This window comes from Pyricularia pennisetigena, assembly GCF_004337985.1.
Source record: "Pyricularia pennisetigena strain Br36 chromosome 7 map unlocalized Pyricularia_pennisetigena_Br36_Scf_8, whole genome shotgun sequence".
NCBI lineage: Eukaryota > Fungi > Ascomycota > Sordariomycetes > Magnaporthales > Pyriculariaceae > Pyricularia > Pyricularia pennisetigena.
Window position 1 is genome coordinate 1690870 of NW_021940920.1, and position 20495 is coordinate 1711364.

At 48.8% G+C, this 20495-nt stretch overlaps 3 protein-coding genes across 3 annotated transcripts; all 3 read right to left on the reverse strand.

Annotated features, from left to right (window-relative positions):
* Nucleotides 1-4386: 4386 nt before the first annotated feature.
* Nucleotides 4387-4972, reverse strand: PpBr36_09583 (uncharacterized protein; the record flags this gene model as incomplete). The annotated part of the gene is made up of 2 exons (XM_029896704.1): nucleotides 4387-4759; nucleotides 4950-4972. The coding sequence occupies 2 exons, from the start codon at nucleotides 4970-4972 to the stop codon at nucleotides 4387-4389; spliced, it is 396 nt and encodes a 131-aa protein (XP_029744458.1).
* A 3200-nt stretch (nucleotides 4973-8172) lies between these two features.
* Nucleotides 8173-10368, reverse strand: PpBr36_09584 (uncharacterized protein; the record flags this gene model as incomplete). Its single annotated transcript, XM_029896705.1, has 2 exons — nucleotides 8173-9971; nucleotides 10044-10368. 2 exons carry the CDS (start codon nucleotides 10366-10368, stop codon nucleotides 8173-8175), a joined length of 2124 nt encoding a protein of 707 aa, XP_029744979.1.
* Nucleotides 10369-17623: 7255 nt separating this feature from the next.
* Nucleotides 17624-19084, reverse strand: PpBr36_09585 (uncharacterized protein; the record flags this gene model as incomplete). The annotated part of the gene is made up of 1 exon (XM_029896706.1): nucleotides 17624-19084. The coding sequence occupies one exon, from the start codon at nucleotides 19082-19084 to the stop codon at nucleotides 17624-17626; it is 1461 nt and encodes a 486-aa protein (XP_029744632.1).
* Between the last annotated feature and the right edge of the window lie 1411 nt (nucleotides 19085-20495).

The window sequence follows — 20495 nt, forward strand, 5'->3', positions numbered from 1 at the left end:
ATATAAGACAGTCTGCTTCTAGGTAGATTAATTTTATTTCGGGGCAAAACTTAATCTTCGTTTTTGCAAATTTACGTCGGTTGAGTTTTAGCGCGTAATTAAATATTGCACCAGTTAATTTCTGTATTTTAGGTCAAATTGCTATTTATTCTTGTTTTGTAACCCGTACAGGTAAATAGAATTCAAGTATTGTAAGTATTATAAGTACCGTAAAGGGTGTATTATATGGCTATACGGGTTTTTGAGTACCGGGGATAATAGGTAAGCTTTATAATATAATGATCGAATTGATTTACGTTATACCCATCCGTAAAAACAATTTCCCCTGCAGGTTTATTTTATATTTGTTATGTAGTTGCCAATTTCACGCCGTTTTTGCCAGTATAATAGGAGTTAAGTAGCGCTTGAAAAACTCCGTTCATTAAGCCACTGGCTACTGGGGCTGATACCTTGCCAACAACTTAAACAATTGAAGTTAAATAATATTTAATAGAAGCTTAAAATGGTATTTAAGCCCCAGATGCATGCGCATTAACATTGGTTTGTATGGAATTGAAGATACTTTCTACAAAAGTTATAAAAACTAGTTTTTCGGGGATTTATCCCCAGCACCATAACCCATTTTGGCGTGCCGACCGCCATTTTAATATTGAAAGGTATAAAAAGGACAGGAATTCTAAACTTTGTTCACTTTATATACGGCGTATAATGATACTATGGGATAATTTACGACGCTTTTCCTATTTCGTTGAAAAGTAAAATAAAATAGGAACGGATAGGCGTAATTACTAAATAAAAACGGGAAGGATCCCACTCATGTTCTTCCTTGTTTTCATTATAGCAGGCGCCGCTATCGCGTGGTTGATTTCAATTAGGTATTCCCGTATTATATTACATTTATTCAAACGACTGTTTTTACCAGGCCGGGAAGAATAAAGTCCCGGAGTAACCCTGTCCTGCTTCGATTTGTCTCCCGTATAAATGAATAAATGGTCCAAATACTTACTGGTGTACAACAGCATAACACAAAGGATAATAATAGATAGGTAGAGCTTGGAAATTATATCATAAACATAATTTGCCGGGTTGTTAAGGGTATTATTCGGAGGGTATTATAGTTGTTGGTAAAATATTTAACACCCGGGCACAGTGTTAAGCTTCGGGTAATTAAGAAGCATTACCTGTTTTCTGGAATATTTTAAATTGCGGCCCACAAATGTTTTGCAGTTTGTTGGGAAATATTATTCAATCGAATAAACCTTACCGCGCCGCCCGCCGCCCATCACTGTATAAGCATGTAAATTTTCACCTTTACTATTATAGTTATAATGCATGGGTATTAATTTCTAGCTTAGCCACTCTGTTATATATAATGTGGGGATATTATTAAGGGAATAGAAACTATTAAAGTCAATTTTGCTTTTCGTTCATACAAAAATATATAAAAGGTCCCAGTCAAGGAAAACTTTTTATTTTCACACACACCTCGTATAATTACTTTTACGTGCTAGTAGTAAGTAAACTGGACTACCGCGGCAAATAATCGCTTGTTGTCTGACTTGCTATTTTAATCACAGTGTAGTTACCACAATTAAACCCAAGTTTGCAATGCATTTGTTTTTCAGTATAAAGTGCCTAATAACTGCATAACCATGCAGATTATTTATTCGCTCAGGGATAATAACAGTTGGGATTGCAAGTAATCAACACGAACCCAAGCCCCTTTCGCAAAGGTGAATAACAAGGTTGGGCGGCTGCAATTTATCAGCGGGAAAGTCTTCTACTGATAAACCGGCGTACCGCAGCCTTTAAAACCCAGTTTTCGCTGGAGAAACAATGTAATAAAATATGGCATTCTGTATGAGAAAGCGGTTGCAAGGTTATAAGTACCATTATTGTGAACGTTTGCGTTAGTGCGTATTACGGGCATCCCTTTTCAGTACCCCTGTACGGATAACACATTTGGTTCGGCAATTGTTAGCGTATTATGTCAAAAAAGGAATGGCACGAAAAGGTGGGATTCGTGCGGTAGTCCAGAGTTCTATTGCGCTAAAGTTATTACTACGTATGAATATATAATCATTTAAACCTAATAGTTTATCCATTTATAATATAATATGTTTTTTATGAACCTCGTTTACGCGCAGGAATTAAGCACCAGAGAATGATAAGAAGTGCAAATTGTTATATTTAATTGGTTTGCTCTGTTTGTAATTTTCATGTATCAAGGGAAGCAATTGCAATTTATCCAAACTAAAACAAGAAAGGGCCGTGTGGATCCACGAATGCCTAAAATTTATGTGCATTCAGATAACATGTGCACATCCTAAAGCACGCAATGTAAAACTTCAATGCGATAGTCATAATTATTCCAACAATATCCTTTATTGAATAAGTAGTAAAAGCTCAAAGTTATGGTTTTTTGGAAAATTATTAATCGCTCGCTGCTATTTTCGCCTTATTTACCGTAGTCTCTTAAGCATACATGGTTGTCCGCTTTAAACTGCATTAGAATTATGTCAGATATATTTTTATTTACCATTCTGGTAGGGATGAAAATCCCCATCCCTGAACAGTGGCGGTAAATTTGCAACTTTGTGGTATTTTCTTTTATTTTTTATTTTTTTTGTTTTTAGGTAGAGATTTCTATTACATGACTTCACAAAAGGCATATGCGTTTGAGCCGCGTTTTAGAAGTTTGTTTGGTTTGAGCAGTGTTTTTTGATTAGTTTTTAATACACTGTTACCAGTGAGACTAGGTTTTATTCGAAACAATAGAAAAAATGCCAATTTAACTGTATTTTCAAATTCTGGAATGGTTAATTGAATTTAATATATATGAAATAGCTGAGGTGTTTCCATACAAATGGGCAAAATACCGGTGGGTCGGATACACCAAAATTCAGGTTGCATTATGGAAGTTATATTGAGAAATGCACGGTAAGAGGGGAGGGGGGGCCTCGCCTGGTCCCATAGTACAGAATACGCTCTGACACATATGTTCTCTAAATCTAAATGTTCGTCAACGTCTATATATTCTACGATGCGGGCTGCTCAACTTGCTCGATTTGCTCAGTCTTAACTATCAACACCACATTTCAAAAGCCATCAGCCCTTAAACCTTAGCGGCACGATACTGCTTTTAAAGTCTTCTTTTTCGCCTGGAAATTTATTTTCACCTCTTATCATGCATTTCACAACTCTTCTTGTTTCTGTTGGTCTACTTGGCCTCCAAGCCACCAGTGTCATCGCAGACAAAGACCCTGCGACATGCAAATTGGTAGTTTTCAAGCATCACTATATTAAAGTTTTGGAAACCTCCGTTGACGCCGGCCAGGGTGATACTGTGACTATCGACAATGGAAAATATTATATATACTCCGACAAGTGGAGTTGCGCTTGCGGCCATAAGGATCCACTCCCCGACGCGCATACTTGTGAAGGCGAAGTTAAGACTTACAAACCGTAATCGGATATACTAAAGGTTCACTTGGAGTTTCGGTGGGCGATAATCTAATTGCGATATTGCCAATTAGTGCTGGAATCAATACATTGTCCTGTCGAACAGTATACAAAATGGCTACTTTGGATCAAATAAAACTTTGGATTTAGATTCGTCACACAAGGCGCGACTTGAGTTGCAAACACCACTCTTGTGAATCCCGTTAATCTTTCATGTAATTCTGTGCAATTTCCGGATGTAGCACGCATGGTGACAAGCTGATCCTGGTCAGTATCGTTTGCAGGTAAACATCATGGCAATATTGTGTTGTAGATCTAAATGACTACTATTTTGAATCTATCCAAGAAAGGACAACATTTTTGGTAGATTCCGTAACCGCACGAAGAAAGATGAGTTAGAAGCTGCGTGTCAACAGAATTTTGGCAGGTGGGCTGTTGGGAAAAGCAAAGGAAAAGTGCGTGAAACTGAAAGGGTGACGGCAAGAGTCGGTGCCCTCTTGCAATGAAACCCCCATGATGGAGACTTTAACGAAGAACAGAGAGCGGCTTTGGGATATATTTGATAGTCTTGACGTTGAAAACGGGAAGAGGACGAGCAAGGAGAGGAGAGACGTTACAAGTATGGATAGGTTCCCTCGGGGTCTCAGTTGAAGGATATGTGAAGATGGATGGAGATCAAATAACCAAAAGAGTGCTAGGCTAATCTGACAACACCCATTCGCATGACCTAGCTACAAAAAAAGGATGTGACTCCCCCCCAGTCTTGGTCATATCTGCATAAAGTCGTGTGAGGTCTGCTATCTTGTAAAAGCAGTGTTGAACACTTTCCCAATTTAGCTCCTTCAAGAACAAGAAGTGTTTTGGTTCTTTTCCCCCCATTCTCTTTTTGTTTTCTTTTTCTTTTTCAGAAGCGCATAGGCCGGCTCACTGGGGCGGGAGAACCTGCCAGATGGTGTTGATGGTTGTGGCGAGGTCGCCCATATTGTCGTGGCAAGAGTGGTTCGTCAAAACGTCTTTGCCGTTGTGCTTGATGTTGAAGGCGCGCGTGTGGCCCTCCACTGTCTTGTCCTTTCTGGCCAGTCGCAGTTCGAGGCGCGGGTCGACCTTGCGCAGGGCCGTCTGGATATCGACTGTGTTATCGTGGCACGACTTAGGGCCCCACATGAGCTTGTCATTGAAATAAAGAGCGGCGGTGTTGGTGTGACCCTCGACGGTCTTGTCCTTCTCACTGAGCCAGACAGACGACATTTTGTAGGCGATTTTGGTCTGTTCAAGAGTAGTTCCTGGGAAACTTTTACTTGAGGGAAAGGGATTATTCTTACAATGAGGTGGGTTTGAGGGTTTGAATGAAAGCACAGGTTGATACTCAAAAGTCTTGTAGTGATGTGGAAAGGTGGTGATGCTGGTTTGTGATGTTCTTTCTGTTTGACGAGAGGATATACGTTCCTTTATATAGTCGATTTTCTGCTTACAACGTCAGGGCTTACGAAGCTTCGGCTTCAACAACCATTACGAGCAATGATTACATTAGGTCTGGCGTTGAGAGAAAGCATATTCATTCGCCAAGACTTATGCCGGAATAGGATTGGTGCAATACCAGCCCCCAAGCCTGCATTGGTTTGCTCATATGTAGGTCAAGGTCTTTCGCCACCTGCTTAGTTCGCAACAGCAATCAAATACCTCAATTGAAGACCGGCGGCATCCATATTCTCACCGCCATTCTGGACGCAAGATCAAGAAGCAATTATTTGCTGATCACGGCCCAAATTTGAAATTTGAACTTCCGAAGCTAGNNGAATAAGCCAGTCAAGGCGAACAACAGGACGGACCGGACCGTACATTGAGGTCCCCGTGTGGAGTATTTGTACCGGCTTTTGAAATCTTTTGAAATCTTAAGACAAGGGTTCCAGTTTAAGACATACTTCGCGCGGCGTTCTAGATACATCCCAGGCGGGCAGACAAAACTAAACCCTAAAAAGAGAATGAATCATTTGCATATAAAAAGGATATTATGCAAGCATCGCAATCCCACATTTCGCCCGTGGGTTCAAAGTGTAGTTCCGTCTATACATGCTATGTAGCATTCGGCACGTCACCCCACAGATTCTCCCTTTTCTACCCACAGATCCGAACGACAACGATCTAGGATTTTCGCTGTTTTCATTGGCGGGGACCGTGGAGGATGTTCAACAAGGTTGCTTCGCACAATTGTGCGCAAAGGCGGCCCTGCATCTTTGACGTGACAAGAGTGATCGGCACGGGTCTGGGGCGTGGTTAGGGAAAAGCATTGCATGTGACGACAATATGCCCAGCAGCCAAGACTGAATAAGCGAATGCTTGGAAAAGAGGTCCAAATGCAATACATATGCAGGCCAGGAAGTCTAGAACTGACCTAGCTTTGATCACTTTGGGATTCCTGGTGGAAGCTTGCTTTGCTTTTTTGTAAGTTTTGAAGCGGCTTTCGTACACCGCCGAACAAAGAATTTCCTATTTTGCCAGTGGCTGCGTGAGATGCTGCAACCTCTTTTTGCGCAATAGATGCCGTTTTCATAGCCCAGCATGCTCACCACCACTAGAAGCAATCCGGAATCCCAACCAGCTGAAGACCAAAGAAGGTGCAGATGGTGCTTATATGCGTAAAGGCGTTTGCGTTTTGCTGTCTGAGTGGTAAAGCTGTTTTACTTGTGCCACTAAGACCGATTTCTTCTCCTATCTCGCTTGCTCAGCTGGCCATTCAGAACGTGACCGAGGCGCAGAAGTAAAGGGATAAAACAGCCGGCTAGCAAAATGATGCTACGTTTTGAAGGGAGAGTGGGAAGTTGCACGTCCTTGAGGACAGACAGCACGTAAACGATACTTGTGGCAGTTTTAGCCTTTTGGATGGTGCTATCCTCGGAAAATCACTAGCATTCATTGTTCATTGATGGATGTATCATGTATTTGTGTAATCTCTCAAGCTGCAGGTTGGGGCCGTGGCCAAAAGCTAACTTCAGCCTTGTGCTAGGGCAGGATCGGGTGCGGATGTAAAAATATCGTCGGAGCTCCCTCCGGACGTCTCTTGACGACGGCAAAATTATAGACTTTACCCAAGGCAGTAAGGCGTAATCAACTCGGCCCTCGCCAAGAGATGTGCTGATTCTTGGTGGGTGACCCAACGACCCCACAATGGCTTGCATTGCATTGTCAAGCTAGTGAGTGAGGGAGACGAAACCCTTGTATTCTTGGCGACTTTTCTTTTGCAGCTGAGATGGCTATCCCCCAACTGTAGCCCCAGACATCTTTTGATACGCAGCCAGAAAGCGAGGTTTCGGAGAAATGCAGACGGAAGACGGATTCTAACTCGTGCGTTATAGGAGCAGGATGGCGATGGCACTTACAATATGCAGTGACATGCAGCAACCGCTAATGCTTCTCTTGCCTGATTGCCTCACCGATTCGCTTGAAGGCGGAGGTTTGACTCTGGAGAAGAAACCGTTTGTTTGCCGACGAAGCACTCCTGAGAGGGCAGCTGCCATTTTGCGGTCCCTCGTCAACTATCACAATAGCACTAGTTACAAATACGGTCAGGAATGGCCCCAAGCTTCAAGCACAGTGTCGTGTGGCGCCAGCAGGATTAGATAAATCTGCATGGGTGACTGGAGATCTTTGCCAAAATTCCTCACGCCACAAACAAGGCCTATGCCTGGTCTCTCACCACGATTATACCACAAGACAGTTGAGAAACCGGCAGAGACGATGAAGAGGTCCCACCAAGCAGACGCTATCCGTGGTTCAGGGGGAGCATCCGGCACCGAAGTCTGTCCGTAGGCGGCGGGTGGAGCTTGTACCAAAAAAAAGCAGTACATGGTAAAATCCCTCAGGCTGACGGGACGTCCAAGGTAACATTCCGGCAGCTAGGAGGCGACCAGTTGTAGCCCGGAAAACTTCAAGGGCATGGACTTTTAGCTCAGGAATCCGTCATGGGTTCTAAACCTTCTTCCAAGCCAGCTTCATATGCAGGCGGGAGTTTGCATCCAGTTGTTCGTATTGGCCGAATCGAGGTTCCAAAGCATGGAAAATCTTGCTCAACTCGAATGGAAACGAACTCTGAGTGGATAAGCCATGCAAAGGCCTAGCCTGGAACCAGCCTCCTTGCCTGCCGGGTCTCGATCGCAGTCCATGTGGTTCCTGAGCTGCTTGCAAAACAAACATGTCTTGATCCCGACGGAGGAGTTGTGCTGTTGTGCTTCTGTCCCCCAGTCCAGTGGGTTCTACGGAAGAAACTGGACTGCACCGATAAAAAAAAAAAAAAAAAAAGAAAAAAAGCCTATGTCGTACCAGATTGACCAAACGAGAATATCGTGGACGGTTACTATAATGATGGCCTTGAGGAATGGATTTGTGATTTATATCATTGCGCTTCCTATATACCGACATAGCTACCATATATTTCCCAACTTCTGGGAAAAGGACCTGAAAACCCATGAATACGTAAGAAAAGAAGTCTTGAACCCAGAACAAAAGCAGATCTTTAACAAAAAAAGGAAAAAACAAGAAAAAAGAAAAAAAAGTCATAAACTCTTCGTCGCCACCCGGTTTCCAGACCGCCGACATGTACTGCCAGCAGTCAACAAAATGCACAAAAGTCAGCATGACGCACATCAATCTCTTCCCAAACACCAAGTCCCTCACTTCCCATCTCTCAAATCATTCATCGTCATGTATCCCCCATCAAGGCCTCGACTCGCTCTTCCCCTCGCGCGAGCTGGAACTGCCGGCCCTTTCGGCGTGCAAGGTCATGCCCTTCTCGAGATCCTCGCTGCCGGGGCGCTTCTCGTCAAACTCGTGGCGGTTGTGCAGCACGTCTGGGGCGTGGCTGCGCCTGGGCGCCAGCACAGCGGCGGCGACGCTGGGGAACAGCACGGTGGCGTCCTTGTCGGCGGCGGCGGCGGCGGCGGGGGCGTCGATGACGTTCCAGCCGTAGCGCACGAAGCGCTCGCGCACGTACTCGGTCATGCCCACGAAGCGGACCTCGACGTGCTTGCCGCCGTAGCGCGAGATCTCCTTGACGAGGTTCTTGAGGTGCGTGCACGCGGTGCTGTCGACGTGGTTGACGCGGCCAAAGTCGAGGACCACGAGCCCGATCGGCGGCAGGGCGTCCGGGTCCGTGATGCCGGCCCGCCGACGCAGCCGCTGGATCCGCTTCTCGGCCACCACGGACCAGTTGCGCTCCCGCACCTCGGGGCCCTGCGCGCCGTGGTAGGCCGGCGCGTGGTAGGTCTGGACCGAGTCGAGGATGGCGGTCGTGCACATGTAGCTGTTGGGGAAGAAGAAGGAGTCGTTGAAGCGGAAGACGTGCACGTCGCGCGCCTGCGGGGAGTCCGGGTGCGGCAGGTCCCGCTCGTCGACGTCGGACGGGGCCGGGACGCCCGACGACGTCACGCGCGTAAAGGTCTGGCGGAGGACGCAGTATACAATGTTGAAGCCGACGGCGAGCCCGATGCCCATCTCGGTGCTGTAGAAGAGCGACACCCAGAGCGCGATCATGGACGAGATGAAGTCGGCCAGCGACGTCTTCCAGTAGCGGTAAAAGTCCTGCGGCGCGTGGATGAGCGGCCACACGGCCGTGATGATGATGGCCGCCAGCGTCGCCTTGGGGATCCAGTACAGCGTGCCGACGAGGAAGTAGATGGAGATGAGCACCACGGCCGTCGTCATGACCCCCGAGAGCGGCGACTTGACGTGGCACTGCGAGTTGACCGACGTGCGCGACATGGCGCCGCCCACGCCCATGGCGTGGAAGAAGGAGTTGATGAAGTTGGTGACGCCAAAGTAGCACAGCTCCTGCGACTGGTCGGGGACGTAGTCGTTCTTGACGCCAAAGGCTCGCGCGATGGCCGAGTGCTCGACCGCCGCCGCGATGAAGAGCGCGATGGACCGCGTCGCCGTCTTCATGATCAGATCCGAGGGCGGCATGGCCGGTGGCTCTTGGCCGTCGGCCTTGACCTGCACAACCTCAAACATGTAATTCTTGGGGTTGCTCTTCTTGCCGTTGACGGCAAACGACACGCCGGTGAAGAGGACCAGGGTGAGGAAGGCCCGCGTGATGGAGCAGAACCAGACGATCTTGTTCTTGTCGCTCCAGCGCTTGCCCGCCTTCTCCAGAATCGTCATGAACAGGATGCCCGTGAAGCCCATGACGCAGGTCATGAGACTAGCCTTTGGCAGGAAGGCAAAAATGTCGTGGATCTGCTGCGCCGTGCCCGAGCCGACTCCCTTGAGGCCAAGTAGCGACGGCATCTGGTTGAGGATGATGGTGATGGCCACAGCTGTGATGAAGCCGCTGAGGATGGGCAGCGAGATGAACTCGAGGAGCCACCCGAGCTTGAGGAAGCCCAGAATCATGCCAAACACACCCATCCATAGCGCCATGGCCGAAGCGACCTGCGAAGGTGTGTATTCCTCTCCAAACTCATGGACACCCTCTGACGTGAGCAGACCGATCAGGGAGGTAGGACCGCTGGAAAGATCTATGTGTCAGACATATTTGTTAGTCAGGCTTCTCTATATCTCAAACAAAAAAAAATAAAAGTCTTACTCACCCTTGGTGGTTCCCATAATGGCGTAGATGCTCGCCGGCAACCACGAAGACATTAACCCGTACTCGACGGGGATCTCGGCGATCTTGGCATATGCCAGACCCTGCGGGATCAACATCAGACCCAGCGTAAGGCCGGCGATTATGTCGTTGATGAGCCATCGCGGGTTGTATTTTGGAAGCCAGCCTATGATGGGCGCCTTGTCGAGCAGGTATTGAAGCGAGGTCTCGGGGAACTCCTTGATGCCCTTGCGGGACAGACGACCGGCCTTTTGCCAAGTCACATCCTCGCGGATGTCCTGCTTCGCTGCGTTGATGTATTTTGACATATTTCTTTTTGCAATATAGTCGGAGCGAGCGCTTGTTGGGCGTTTGGGGGCTCAAGGTTGCGGCTAATTCAGGGGGTGTGTGGTTTTGTGTTGGCGTGTTTGCGGTGAGGGGGGGGCCGAGTCTGCCTTTGGCGGTGATGGGACGAATTCTTTGGGTATACCAGTACCAGTTTTGCAGAAATCCCCCGCAAGGTGAGAAACGGCAGCACAGCAGCGGCAGAGGAAAAATAAAAAAAAGAAAAAGGAGAAGAAGAGAGAAGGGAAGACAGATCGCTCAAGATCTGTCCTGAATGTCACCACACAACAAGAATTCCAAAGAGGTCGAACTGTTGATGATGGGATTGTGCAAAAGAGTGCAAACTTGTCGACATGTGGGATGCAGCTCTTTAACCTTTTGTATCCCGTCCCCCTCCCGCCAGATACTTGCACGCCATTTCTTGACTCGGATGTGCTAAGCACCAAGGTGTAGGCAGGTTTGCTGCATTACCGCCCGGTCTTACTGCGGTAGCAAATAAACCTACCAGCAAAAAAAAAAAAAAAAAAAAAAATACCGTCTTCACTCCTCGATCTACTTGTTCATGTACCTGTCACTGGGTTGACCAAGCATATTCCCTACCTCGTGGCGACAAGGCACCACCACCCCCCCAAAGACCCCTCCTCCTTGCCCCTCACTCTATCAACCTATGCAACCTATCTCACGGTTGGCTGTTATTGATGCTCGAGTGCGACAGGCTCCAAAATGACGCTCTTTTCCTTTTTGATATTCCCATGGTATACCCCGTCCCGTGGTCGGGTAATGCCTATCTATCACGGAGCAGCATCGGCATTTCCTGTTTGCTGATGCCATGCATCTGTAAGATAGAGGCTTTACGCCATCCCAAGAAATTATATGTATTTGTCCAATATGTGGTGTGTATGGGTGTGTGCGTGCGTGTGTGCGTGTGTGCGTGTGTGTGTGTGTGTGTGTGTGTGTGTGGTTGTTTAATAATGTTGCATGTACGCACGCCGTCAAAGTATCCTTGGGTGCGACTCTACGATTACTACGATGGTTGCCCTCCTGCATGCATATTTGGGACTGCGTTCATGGAGGGTGGTATCAAGAAGCGATTGGACTTGTCGCAATATTTCGTCATGGATGGTTGATCAGGGGAGGGGTGTTTTTTTTTTCTTTTTATTGGTTTTTTGGTTTTTTGGTTTCTTTTTTTCTTGTCTGCACAAGCACAGTCGCATTGGTATTTTTTTGAGAGTCATCTCTCTCTCACACCAGAAAAAAAAAAAAAAGACACAAGATACTCGACCCTGTCCACACCACCCTGGGATGCCGGTAAAGATATGAGAGCCGGAGCAGTCAGGCTATAGATCCGAAGCATGGATGCTCTTGGACGGTCGAGCCAATGACAGGCCATGACGAGTCGAGACCCGGGTGTTTTGACCACAGCCAAAAAAAGAAAACAAGGTAATTTACTCTTCGAAAGTTTTGGGGCTGAGAGGGAAAATCAAAATCGTCGAGTCAGCAGAAAGAATGTTTGATGAGACGGGAGAAACCTAGCAATACGGTGTATTTGTTTTTCCTCTTCTTTTCTTTTTTCTTTTGTTCTGAGCCAAAGACAGGGGCTGACGATTCCGATGGAGTAACCTGGCGGGAACATTTCTTTTCCCTTTTCTCCCCTTCTCTTCCTTGCCTTTCGTCACTGCCAGATTGCCTATTCGGGAAGCCCATAACCTGGTGCTTATTGTGCCCGGAGCTGTTCCTTACGTGGGCAAGCGGGGTTCTCTGGGTCTCCCAGTTCCTGTTTCCCACCTACCACGCACTGTTGTGTGCTCTGGATCTCGACCATGAGTGGTCGACGCACTGATGAACGGTAGCGGGTCTTTTATGTAGGTTGAACTGTACTAGATAAGTACCCAACAAATCTAGTGGGTGAAGAAGTCTCTCGGAGCACATCATTTCAGTACAGGGTAGTGACAAAGTTTGACATTTAATCAATAGTCCAACGCATCTTGAACGCTACTCGGGATCCACAAGGCGGCATCCATCGTCCGCAAACCTACAGTATTGAAGACCAGTTTATCTGCCCTTTTTGCCAACTGTTCCACCCAGGACGGATTCAATGAACCGGCCAAGGAATCGGCCAAGACTCGAGGCGCGATCGCGGGGAAATAAATCTACATTGTTTTTTTTTTCCCCCCTGCAAGCCAAGCCTCAAACAACAAAAAAAAGAAAAGAGTTTCAAACAAACAGCTTGGCTTGACAGTTCCTTTTCGTTCTTGTGGTGGAACCGGCTGGGAAAACGGGGCCGCTCTGGTTGGAAAAGCCAAAAGTTGTGAAAAGCGGGGGCGCGCCCTATACGATGGCAGGTGTGCGTTGCTTCTTTGCTGGAGGCCAAGGACCCAAGGATTGCGGGGGAGAGCATGGGTGTACCTTGTCTAGCCTTCAGTAAATGTCTCCACCTTTGTTGGGCGTGGGTATGGGTATACGTAGTTCGGACGACGGGGGTGTGCATGCACGCTCCGTCTTCGTCGTCGGTGTTGCAGCACCCCTCCCTTCGGAGTAACCGTCTTTTTGGGCCCGGGCCGGGCTGGTGGGGGTGGATCGAAATGCTGACCCTCCCAATATTGTACTGATTGATGTAGTAGGACCGGGGGGGCATAATGTCTTGCCACTTTCTTTCAAGACCAGCAATTTGTGCCCAATAGCTCGCAACATGGTGATAGTTCCTAAAGCGCTATTAACTATAAAACCATGTTTGGCGAGGATACAAGTCATGAACCTGAGTAAAAATGCCTCGGAAAGAGGCTCAGCCACAAAGCTTATGGGTGCTTCTTTTTTTCTTTTTTTTTTTTTTTTCTTTTTTTCTTTTTTCCCCTCTCTTTGTTTCTCCTTTAAATCGCGCCTAATCAAAACAACCCATGTCCTTGCCCGGCCCCGTTGACTTTTGCCGGCGCTTGTTACATGTCGAGTTGTAAACTGGGTGAATTGCAGGAGGATGCAGTGCTCTGGTAGGCTGATTCCAACATCAACCCTATCTAGCAACCTGCTTAATTGGGTTATCTGCCCTATGCCTTGTTGTTTCCATGCATTGTTGACATTGTCGCTCAACCATCTGATGCTGTACTGCAAGGTTATCGCATCCACAAGTGGACGCCGCCGATCTTTGCTCCTTTATCTTATTGGGCATCCATCGTTCTGGCGGCATGTCGCGGGTGGATCAAGCGACACTGCAACCCTCTCACTGCTTGTTGAGGTTTTTTTTTTCTTTTTCTGTCGACTTGGGTGCCTTCTCTTGTTTCTTTTTCTGTCTTTTCTATTTCTTCACTTGTGATAGCCATGCAGTAGTCAGTAGGCGATTGTCTACTGGAGCCTGCGCTTGCCCTGCCTCGCCACCATGAAACACATGGCTGTGGTCGGTGGTGGAGTAGCATGATGGTGTTGATTAAGGAGCCTAAGCGAAAGCTAACCTGGATATCAGACGATTGTCATGTCCAGCCTTGATATGTTCATCCCACATAAAATGATGTTCGGTTGATAACGAGATTCGGTAGACAGGGTCATCATTGGCCATGCCAATGCCCATGCTTGAGACGAGATGACATTGTTCTTGGTCCATTCTTTGCCGTTGCTTTCCATTATAGTGTGGACTATGTGGAGCCAGTACTCAGCTTGTTCGCGGAGAGCAAAGACAAACTCTCCTGGACTCGCCCCCTGGCGATTTCATGAGTGGATAGTGAGGGGGATTCTACGGGTAGGGAGAAGCTAATCTCGAGCTCATGACTTGGGTAGAGTCTTGAGTGAACAAGCTGCGGTGCTTTGGGGAGTAAATAGATTAGGGGCTTGTCTTGGGTATAGTTATTCATGGAAAACGGAAGATTGAGAAGCCGTCTAATCTAGCCGGTTCTAGAGCTGCTTATCATGTATCATTATGTCCAGAAACGGGCAAGCTTGTTTCAATGGCCGGCCTGTATCTGCATTGTCCGTGTTTGAAAGCCGAAGTCCGAACAAGTATGAGAGGTTGAGTGTGGAATAGTCAGTTCACAATCAAGTCGAGCCAAGCCACTTGCCTCTCTGTCTGTAGCAAACCTGGCTTTCATGGATCATCATCAAGAGCTCGAGTCTTTTGATCCGAAAGACTTGGTTTGATTTTCTTCTGCACTGTATTGTTGAAATAGATGGTGCTCAGAACTTGAGACATATCCAAAGTGGCAGTGTTGCTGGTAAACCTTCCCTTGCCCCGGTTGGACTGTCGAGTCTGCCATGGTGGATATGGAATCAAAGGCACTGTCGAGTGTCGACCTGCTTGTGTCATACTCGAGACTGAATGGACGTAGAAGACTGCCGTGCTTGAATTCCGTTTGCCCGCCTCTTGCTTGAACCTCACACGCCCCTTTTTTTCCAACTCCCCCTCTTTTCTTAGCCAGTTTCCTCAGCCTTCCTTTGGTCCAGCGTGTCTCCCTTGCAAGTTGCAGATCTTGTCGACCAGCCATCGGTCACGGCACGTGAGGAGGGTTTGCCGTTATTGTTATTTATTTTAATTTGTAATGGGCGTGAGCTATTGGTTGTCGAGGTCATTGTGCAGTTGTTTCCATTCCTGCAGTCGAAGATGTTCGATCGAGGGAGGGACTCTGGCGATGCATTCCAGGTTGCGACTTAGTGGACGTCGTTTGTTGATTTCGCTTTGAAAAAAGACACAGCGTCCGGACTATGTCTTGTACCGGTTACACTTTATAAATGTCATTCTAGCCCTTCTAGACTACATAGAATTCTGCCTTGGCTATATATCTTTTGGTCGATTTCAAAGATAAGACCACAATGTTCAAACTACGGTGGGTTATAGCACGAGGGCCGAGGCAGCGGCTCGGAAACTCTCGGGCGAAGCGGTTCTCTCCCTCGGAATCACAGCGCCGCAGAAAACAGTCGTGCGATTTTTTTTTCTTTCTTTCCAAAGCCACCCCGACGAACTCCGAAGCCATCAGCGGGCTCGGACGGATGGCGAGCCAGGAGCGAGAGACACCATGGCCCACCAGCACTTGGCAATCCATAGTCACGCCGCACGACTTTTCGCCAAATTACCCCTCTCACAACCCTTCACAAATAAAGGGAAAAAAAAAGATACCAACGTATTCTGGTTAGAGTATCCCGCCAAGATCCACCCAGGAACCTTTTTAGACCAGAGCCTCCAGCAAGCCAAGCCGGGCCAGGCAAGCCCAGACGAGCAGAGAAGAAGAGGGTGTGAAGAGCAAGGGACTATTGAGGGACCGGCCAGTAGACGTCACGCACTCCATCAGGCAAGCGTCCGTCTTCCCCGCACGTAGTGGTTGCATACCTTCCTAAAAAAGCCCATCCACGCCCTTACAAATTCTCGGATGCGGCTGCAATAAGTATCAACCACTTGGCTATCTATCAGCTCGGTTTTCGCTGATGCCTCGGTGATCACCCGGTGTTTTTTTTTATGTGTGTTTTTTGTTGTGATGGTGGCTTGCGTCACTGAGACGGGAGCCGAGACGTGATTGCCAGGGAAAGCGAATGTGGGAAAAAAAAAAAAACCAGGCCTCGAAACCAGTTCTACAAGCATCGCGGCATTCGTTTGTCTTTTTTTGGGGGGCACCGGGTGTGATCACGGTGACAATGTGCAGCTATACGACAGGCATAAACACGACACGTGACTCAAGTTTACCCGCAAGCCAAGTGCCAACGACAGAGGTGTGTTGGGGGATTGCATGCTGTAGAGTTCCCTTCCCAAGCCCTTGGCGCCTATGAAAAAGCCCCTTGTGTGGCTCGAAGCCAAACGTTGGAACCCCCTTCATGCGGACCATGCCAAGTTGTTCCTCACGTGCTCCGAGGCAAAAAGACTCTGCAGAATGCAGTTGTTGGGTGGTATGTGATTTGCATGGTGCCCCTTGGGAAGACGAGAGCAAACAGCACGATTGACAGGCTGACACCGGCCGATCTACGCTGACTAAACCCTACCATGAAAACACCGACGTTATGCCACTTGGTGTGGAACCTCGATCGAAAGTCTGCAAGAGAATTGGGATGACTTACAGTTCCCCTGGTACCAAATGGCCAGAACTAACGTAGGCTATTGAACCATGCCGCGCAAGTCGCAAACGGGGAGACCATGGTACGAGGGAATAGGGGGCACGAAGGGGGGAAACAGAAAAAAGAAAATGAGCTGGGATCATGCCTGCGGTCATATCGTAGAAAGTGGGAATAATCCTGAACCCCCAACTTTGGGAGCAGAGATGGGCAGGGGAGCGGGGGGGTTTCTTTTGCGACTTTGCCTGGGTGCCATTTCGCTTTTGCGGGGTAACAAGCTCTCGCTTGACTTCTCAAGCTCTTTTTACGCTCCGAAACCTCCACTGTGCAAGGGAGGAATAGAGACGACAAGACAAGGCACACAAATCAAAAAAGAAAAGGGGGGGTGCGAGGGGGCTTTTGNNAAAAAAAAAGTCCACTTACCACAAATGGAACTCTGTTCATTCATATAACCTTGAAGCTACAGGATTCGATAGGCCTAGACGCGCCGAGAGACGAAACCACAACCAAAAAAAACCACCCTAGGGGGCCCACTTGTTGGAAAAAAATGCAAACTGTCGCTGGGGGAGAGGAGAGCTTTTCCTTTCCTTTTTTCTTTTCTTTAACTCTGTTGTCTCGGGATCTAGAGTGCCGGTCTTGTTTACATTGCGGGGCGGGAATCATCCCGTGGCTTCTCTCTATTCTTTTTTTGGCAGTTGGCAAGCTGACGAGGCAAGATAGGTCCCACTGCGTGCCGATGCGACTCTAGCCATCAACGCCGAGATCTGGGGTTTACGAGCAAGCACCAGGCTACTCGCTTCTGCAGTCGGGCGGAGTGTTCTTGGGTCAGTGCATGCAGCTTGCTGACGTGGTGGAATGGTTGAGGCGATTCCCAAGTGCCGTTATCCGAGTTTTGGTGGTATCAATGCAGGTATGCAACCTGGTTTCATTTTCACAGTTGTGCGGCTTCTAAAGTTTGTTCGGTTCAGCAAGTCCTGTGAGATTCGCAAATGGAAACAGTTCGATGGAAATTGGGTCGGTCAGGATGTCATCATGAAGTTTTTTTTTATTCGTGACTGTTATGTATGTACCTTAGGCTAGGAAAACGTCTGATAGACTACAGATAGATTATGGCAGGCATTTTATTTGTATCGACAAGAATTCTCGCGTCCCAAATAGTAGTTCCAAATTTGCGCCCTTATTTTTTTTTTTCTTTTTTTTCATGATATTAACGCCGTCACTTCACAGCTCGTCGACGCTGCTCTCAGCACCCTCCCGCCTGGCCTGCTCACGGTCAAACTCGTCAAACGAAACGTCAGACTTGGTGATGGGGTCCTTCTTGGGATTCTCGACCTCCTTGAGGAACTTGGCAGCGGCCTCGGGGTCGTCGGCGAACAGGTGGTCGACAATCATCTTCTTGGGCGACTCGCCGAGCCACTGGAAGAGCGAAAAGTCGCGGAACTCGTCGGCGCGGAAGACCTCGAGCATCTCGACCGGCTCGTCGCCAATGTTCTCGACAAAGTGGCCCATGTTGCGCGGGACGATGCCGACGTCTCCCGGCTGGTAGTTGAAGGTGCGCGCGGTGCCCTCGGCGGCAAAGATGGTGACGCGGGCCTTGCCGCGGATGAAGAAGGACCACTCGTCGGCGTTGGGGTGCCAGTGCATCTCGCGGATCGCGCCGGGCTCGATGATGGCGTGCGCCGCCGCGATGGTCTTGGAGATGGGGAAGTTCTTGGAGTCGGTCACGCGGACCTCGCCGCCCGACGTCTTCTCGGGCGTCTGGTCCAGCATCTTGTGGCTGAACTTGTACTTGGACTTCTTGACGTTGCTGCCCTTGGGACGCTCCTCATCGACGGAGCCTGGGATCTGGCCCTTGAAGATGTACTTTTCGCTCTTGGGCAGGTGCGCAAAGATCTGGGGGTCGAGGTGGAAGTTCTTGCTGATGACGCTCTTGGGCGTGTGGGCGAGCCAGTCGGTCAGGATAAAGGTCGACTCCTCCGAGAAGCGGCCGTCGTCAAACACGAGCAGGAACTCGGTGCCGTTCTCGCTGAGGCCTTGGAGGGAGTGAGGCACGCCGCTGGGGAAGTACCAGAGGTCGCCCTTCTTGAGGTCGTCGACAAAGTTGCCGCCCTCGTAGTCGATTCCGGTAATCCGGACCTCGCCGTCGAGGACGTAGGCCCACTCGGCCTCCTTGTGCCAGTGGAGCTCACGGTAGACGCCCTTGCCGAGGCGCATGTTGACCGAGGCGAGCTCCGAGCTGGTGCCGAGCTCGCGAACCGTGGTCTGCCGGGTCCAGCCGCCCTCCTCAATGCGGATGTGCGAGTCGGCAAAGGACCAGCGCATGTTTGCTACGTTGCCCGAGTCGGTGCTGGGCGGGCGGACCAGGTCTGGCGACTGGCGCGAGCGCTCCTTGTTCCAGGGCCCGAGGACCGACGCGCCCAGCCCGTTGCGGTACGGCAGCGGGTCGAGGTCCTCCTTGTCGGGGTTGATGAAGCGGTCGAGAGGGTCGCGGTGGCTCGGCGTGTAAGGGGTACCCTTCTCATCGTACTTGCCCTTGGTTGAGGCCTTCTTGTTAAAGGTGTAGTACTTGTCATCGAGCTCCAGGCCCTTTGCAAGACGCTGCTGAGGGCTGTCGCGGTGCGGGACTGCCGCCACCAGAGCTCCGAGCCAGAGCGAGGCTGCTGCCAACTGAGTGACGCGCATACTGGCGGTGGTATGTGTGTGTGTTTTTTTTTTTTTTTTTGGGGGGGGGGGAAGACAAGATATGAACAAAAGAAAGAATTGCAAGAAAAGGTAATTACAGGGCAAGTGTCGGTCTTTCTGTCAACACTGCTGTTTGTTTTTGTCAAACAAAATCACCCTGTTCCCAGAACAAAGACTAGACAGGCTTGGGATGATGGCAAAGGCAGGAGTGACTACAAAAAGAAGATGGAGCTGGTTTATTTCTTGCAATCAAGACAAGAATTGACGAGGACCGAAAGGGAAGCTGGCACGTGCGGAGCTTGTATGACCTGCGAGGGCGTCGTCTTATATCGTCATCCATCATCGGAGGAGCTCGGCATGAGCAATGGCAAGGGAAAATGGTTGGGTAATTGCCTGATAAATTCTGGAGCTTCTTTGTTTGTCCCCATGCCAACCCACACCCACCCGCCAATCATTGGATGAATCTTTGGGATATGTACAGCAAAGTGCGTTAGAGAGCTAGCTTACCCAATTGAGTTTTTATGGTCAGAGTCATGCATTTGACAATCGCGTCAAGCCCAATCCCACTGCATCTGGACGATCGAAGCAAAATACAAGGGACAGGGAAAAAAAAAAAAAGGAAAAAGAAACCCAAAATTGCAGTAGCTCTGCCTCTTTCGACCTGAAGCTCCCCCTCACGACTTGTCAGCCCGCTGATCGCACCCCTGGAGCCTTACGTAGCACTGGTGCATTTGCCCCTTTCAATTCCCCTCACCAGCCCCGCACAGCAAGGCACATCGATGCTGGGCTGACTCGCCCAGTTCTGGCCTGAGGCACAAGGTCTAGGCTGTTTCCCTCCACCGGGAAATCGTCCCCGAGCATTTCTCTCTGGTCTGGAAATCGATGCAAACAGCACAGAGAAATCCACGCCAAGGAGGTGCTGACAGGCTTGTGTACAGAACCCCTCGACCATCCAAGCAAACAAGCAAGCATTGGGAATCTCACGCGTAACATAAGCACACGCCCCTTGTTTAAAATTACCGAGACATATCCGAAGTTTGCCGGCATATCCAATTACCATGCGATGACATCCTGTCGTCGCACCTTGGCTCATCAACAGCCAATCGAGAGACAGAGCAACCTCATCAGGGCTGCACCGCTCGCTGTCAATGGCACCTTGAGAAGCTCAGAGAAGTTATGGTACAGACGGTAGAGTAGCATTCCATTGCAACCTTCTTTTATATTTTTTTATATTTTTTTTTTTTATTTTTCTTCTATCGTAAATTTCATCTCGCTTCCAAGATGTCGATTGATGCACACTTCCCTGCGCCCTGGAAAAAGAAACTTGGCTTTGGGCGCAGTCTTGTTGCGTCACGCCCAGAAAATCATTGCCGATTGCCGGCGTAAAGTTTTCTAGGCTGGCCCTGGAGCA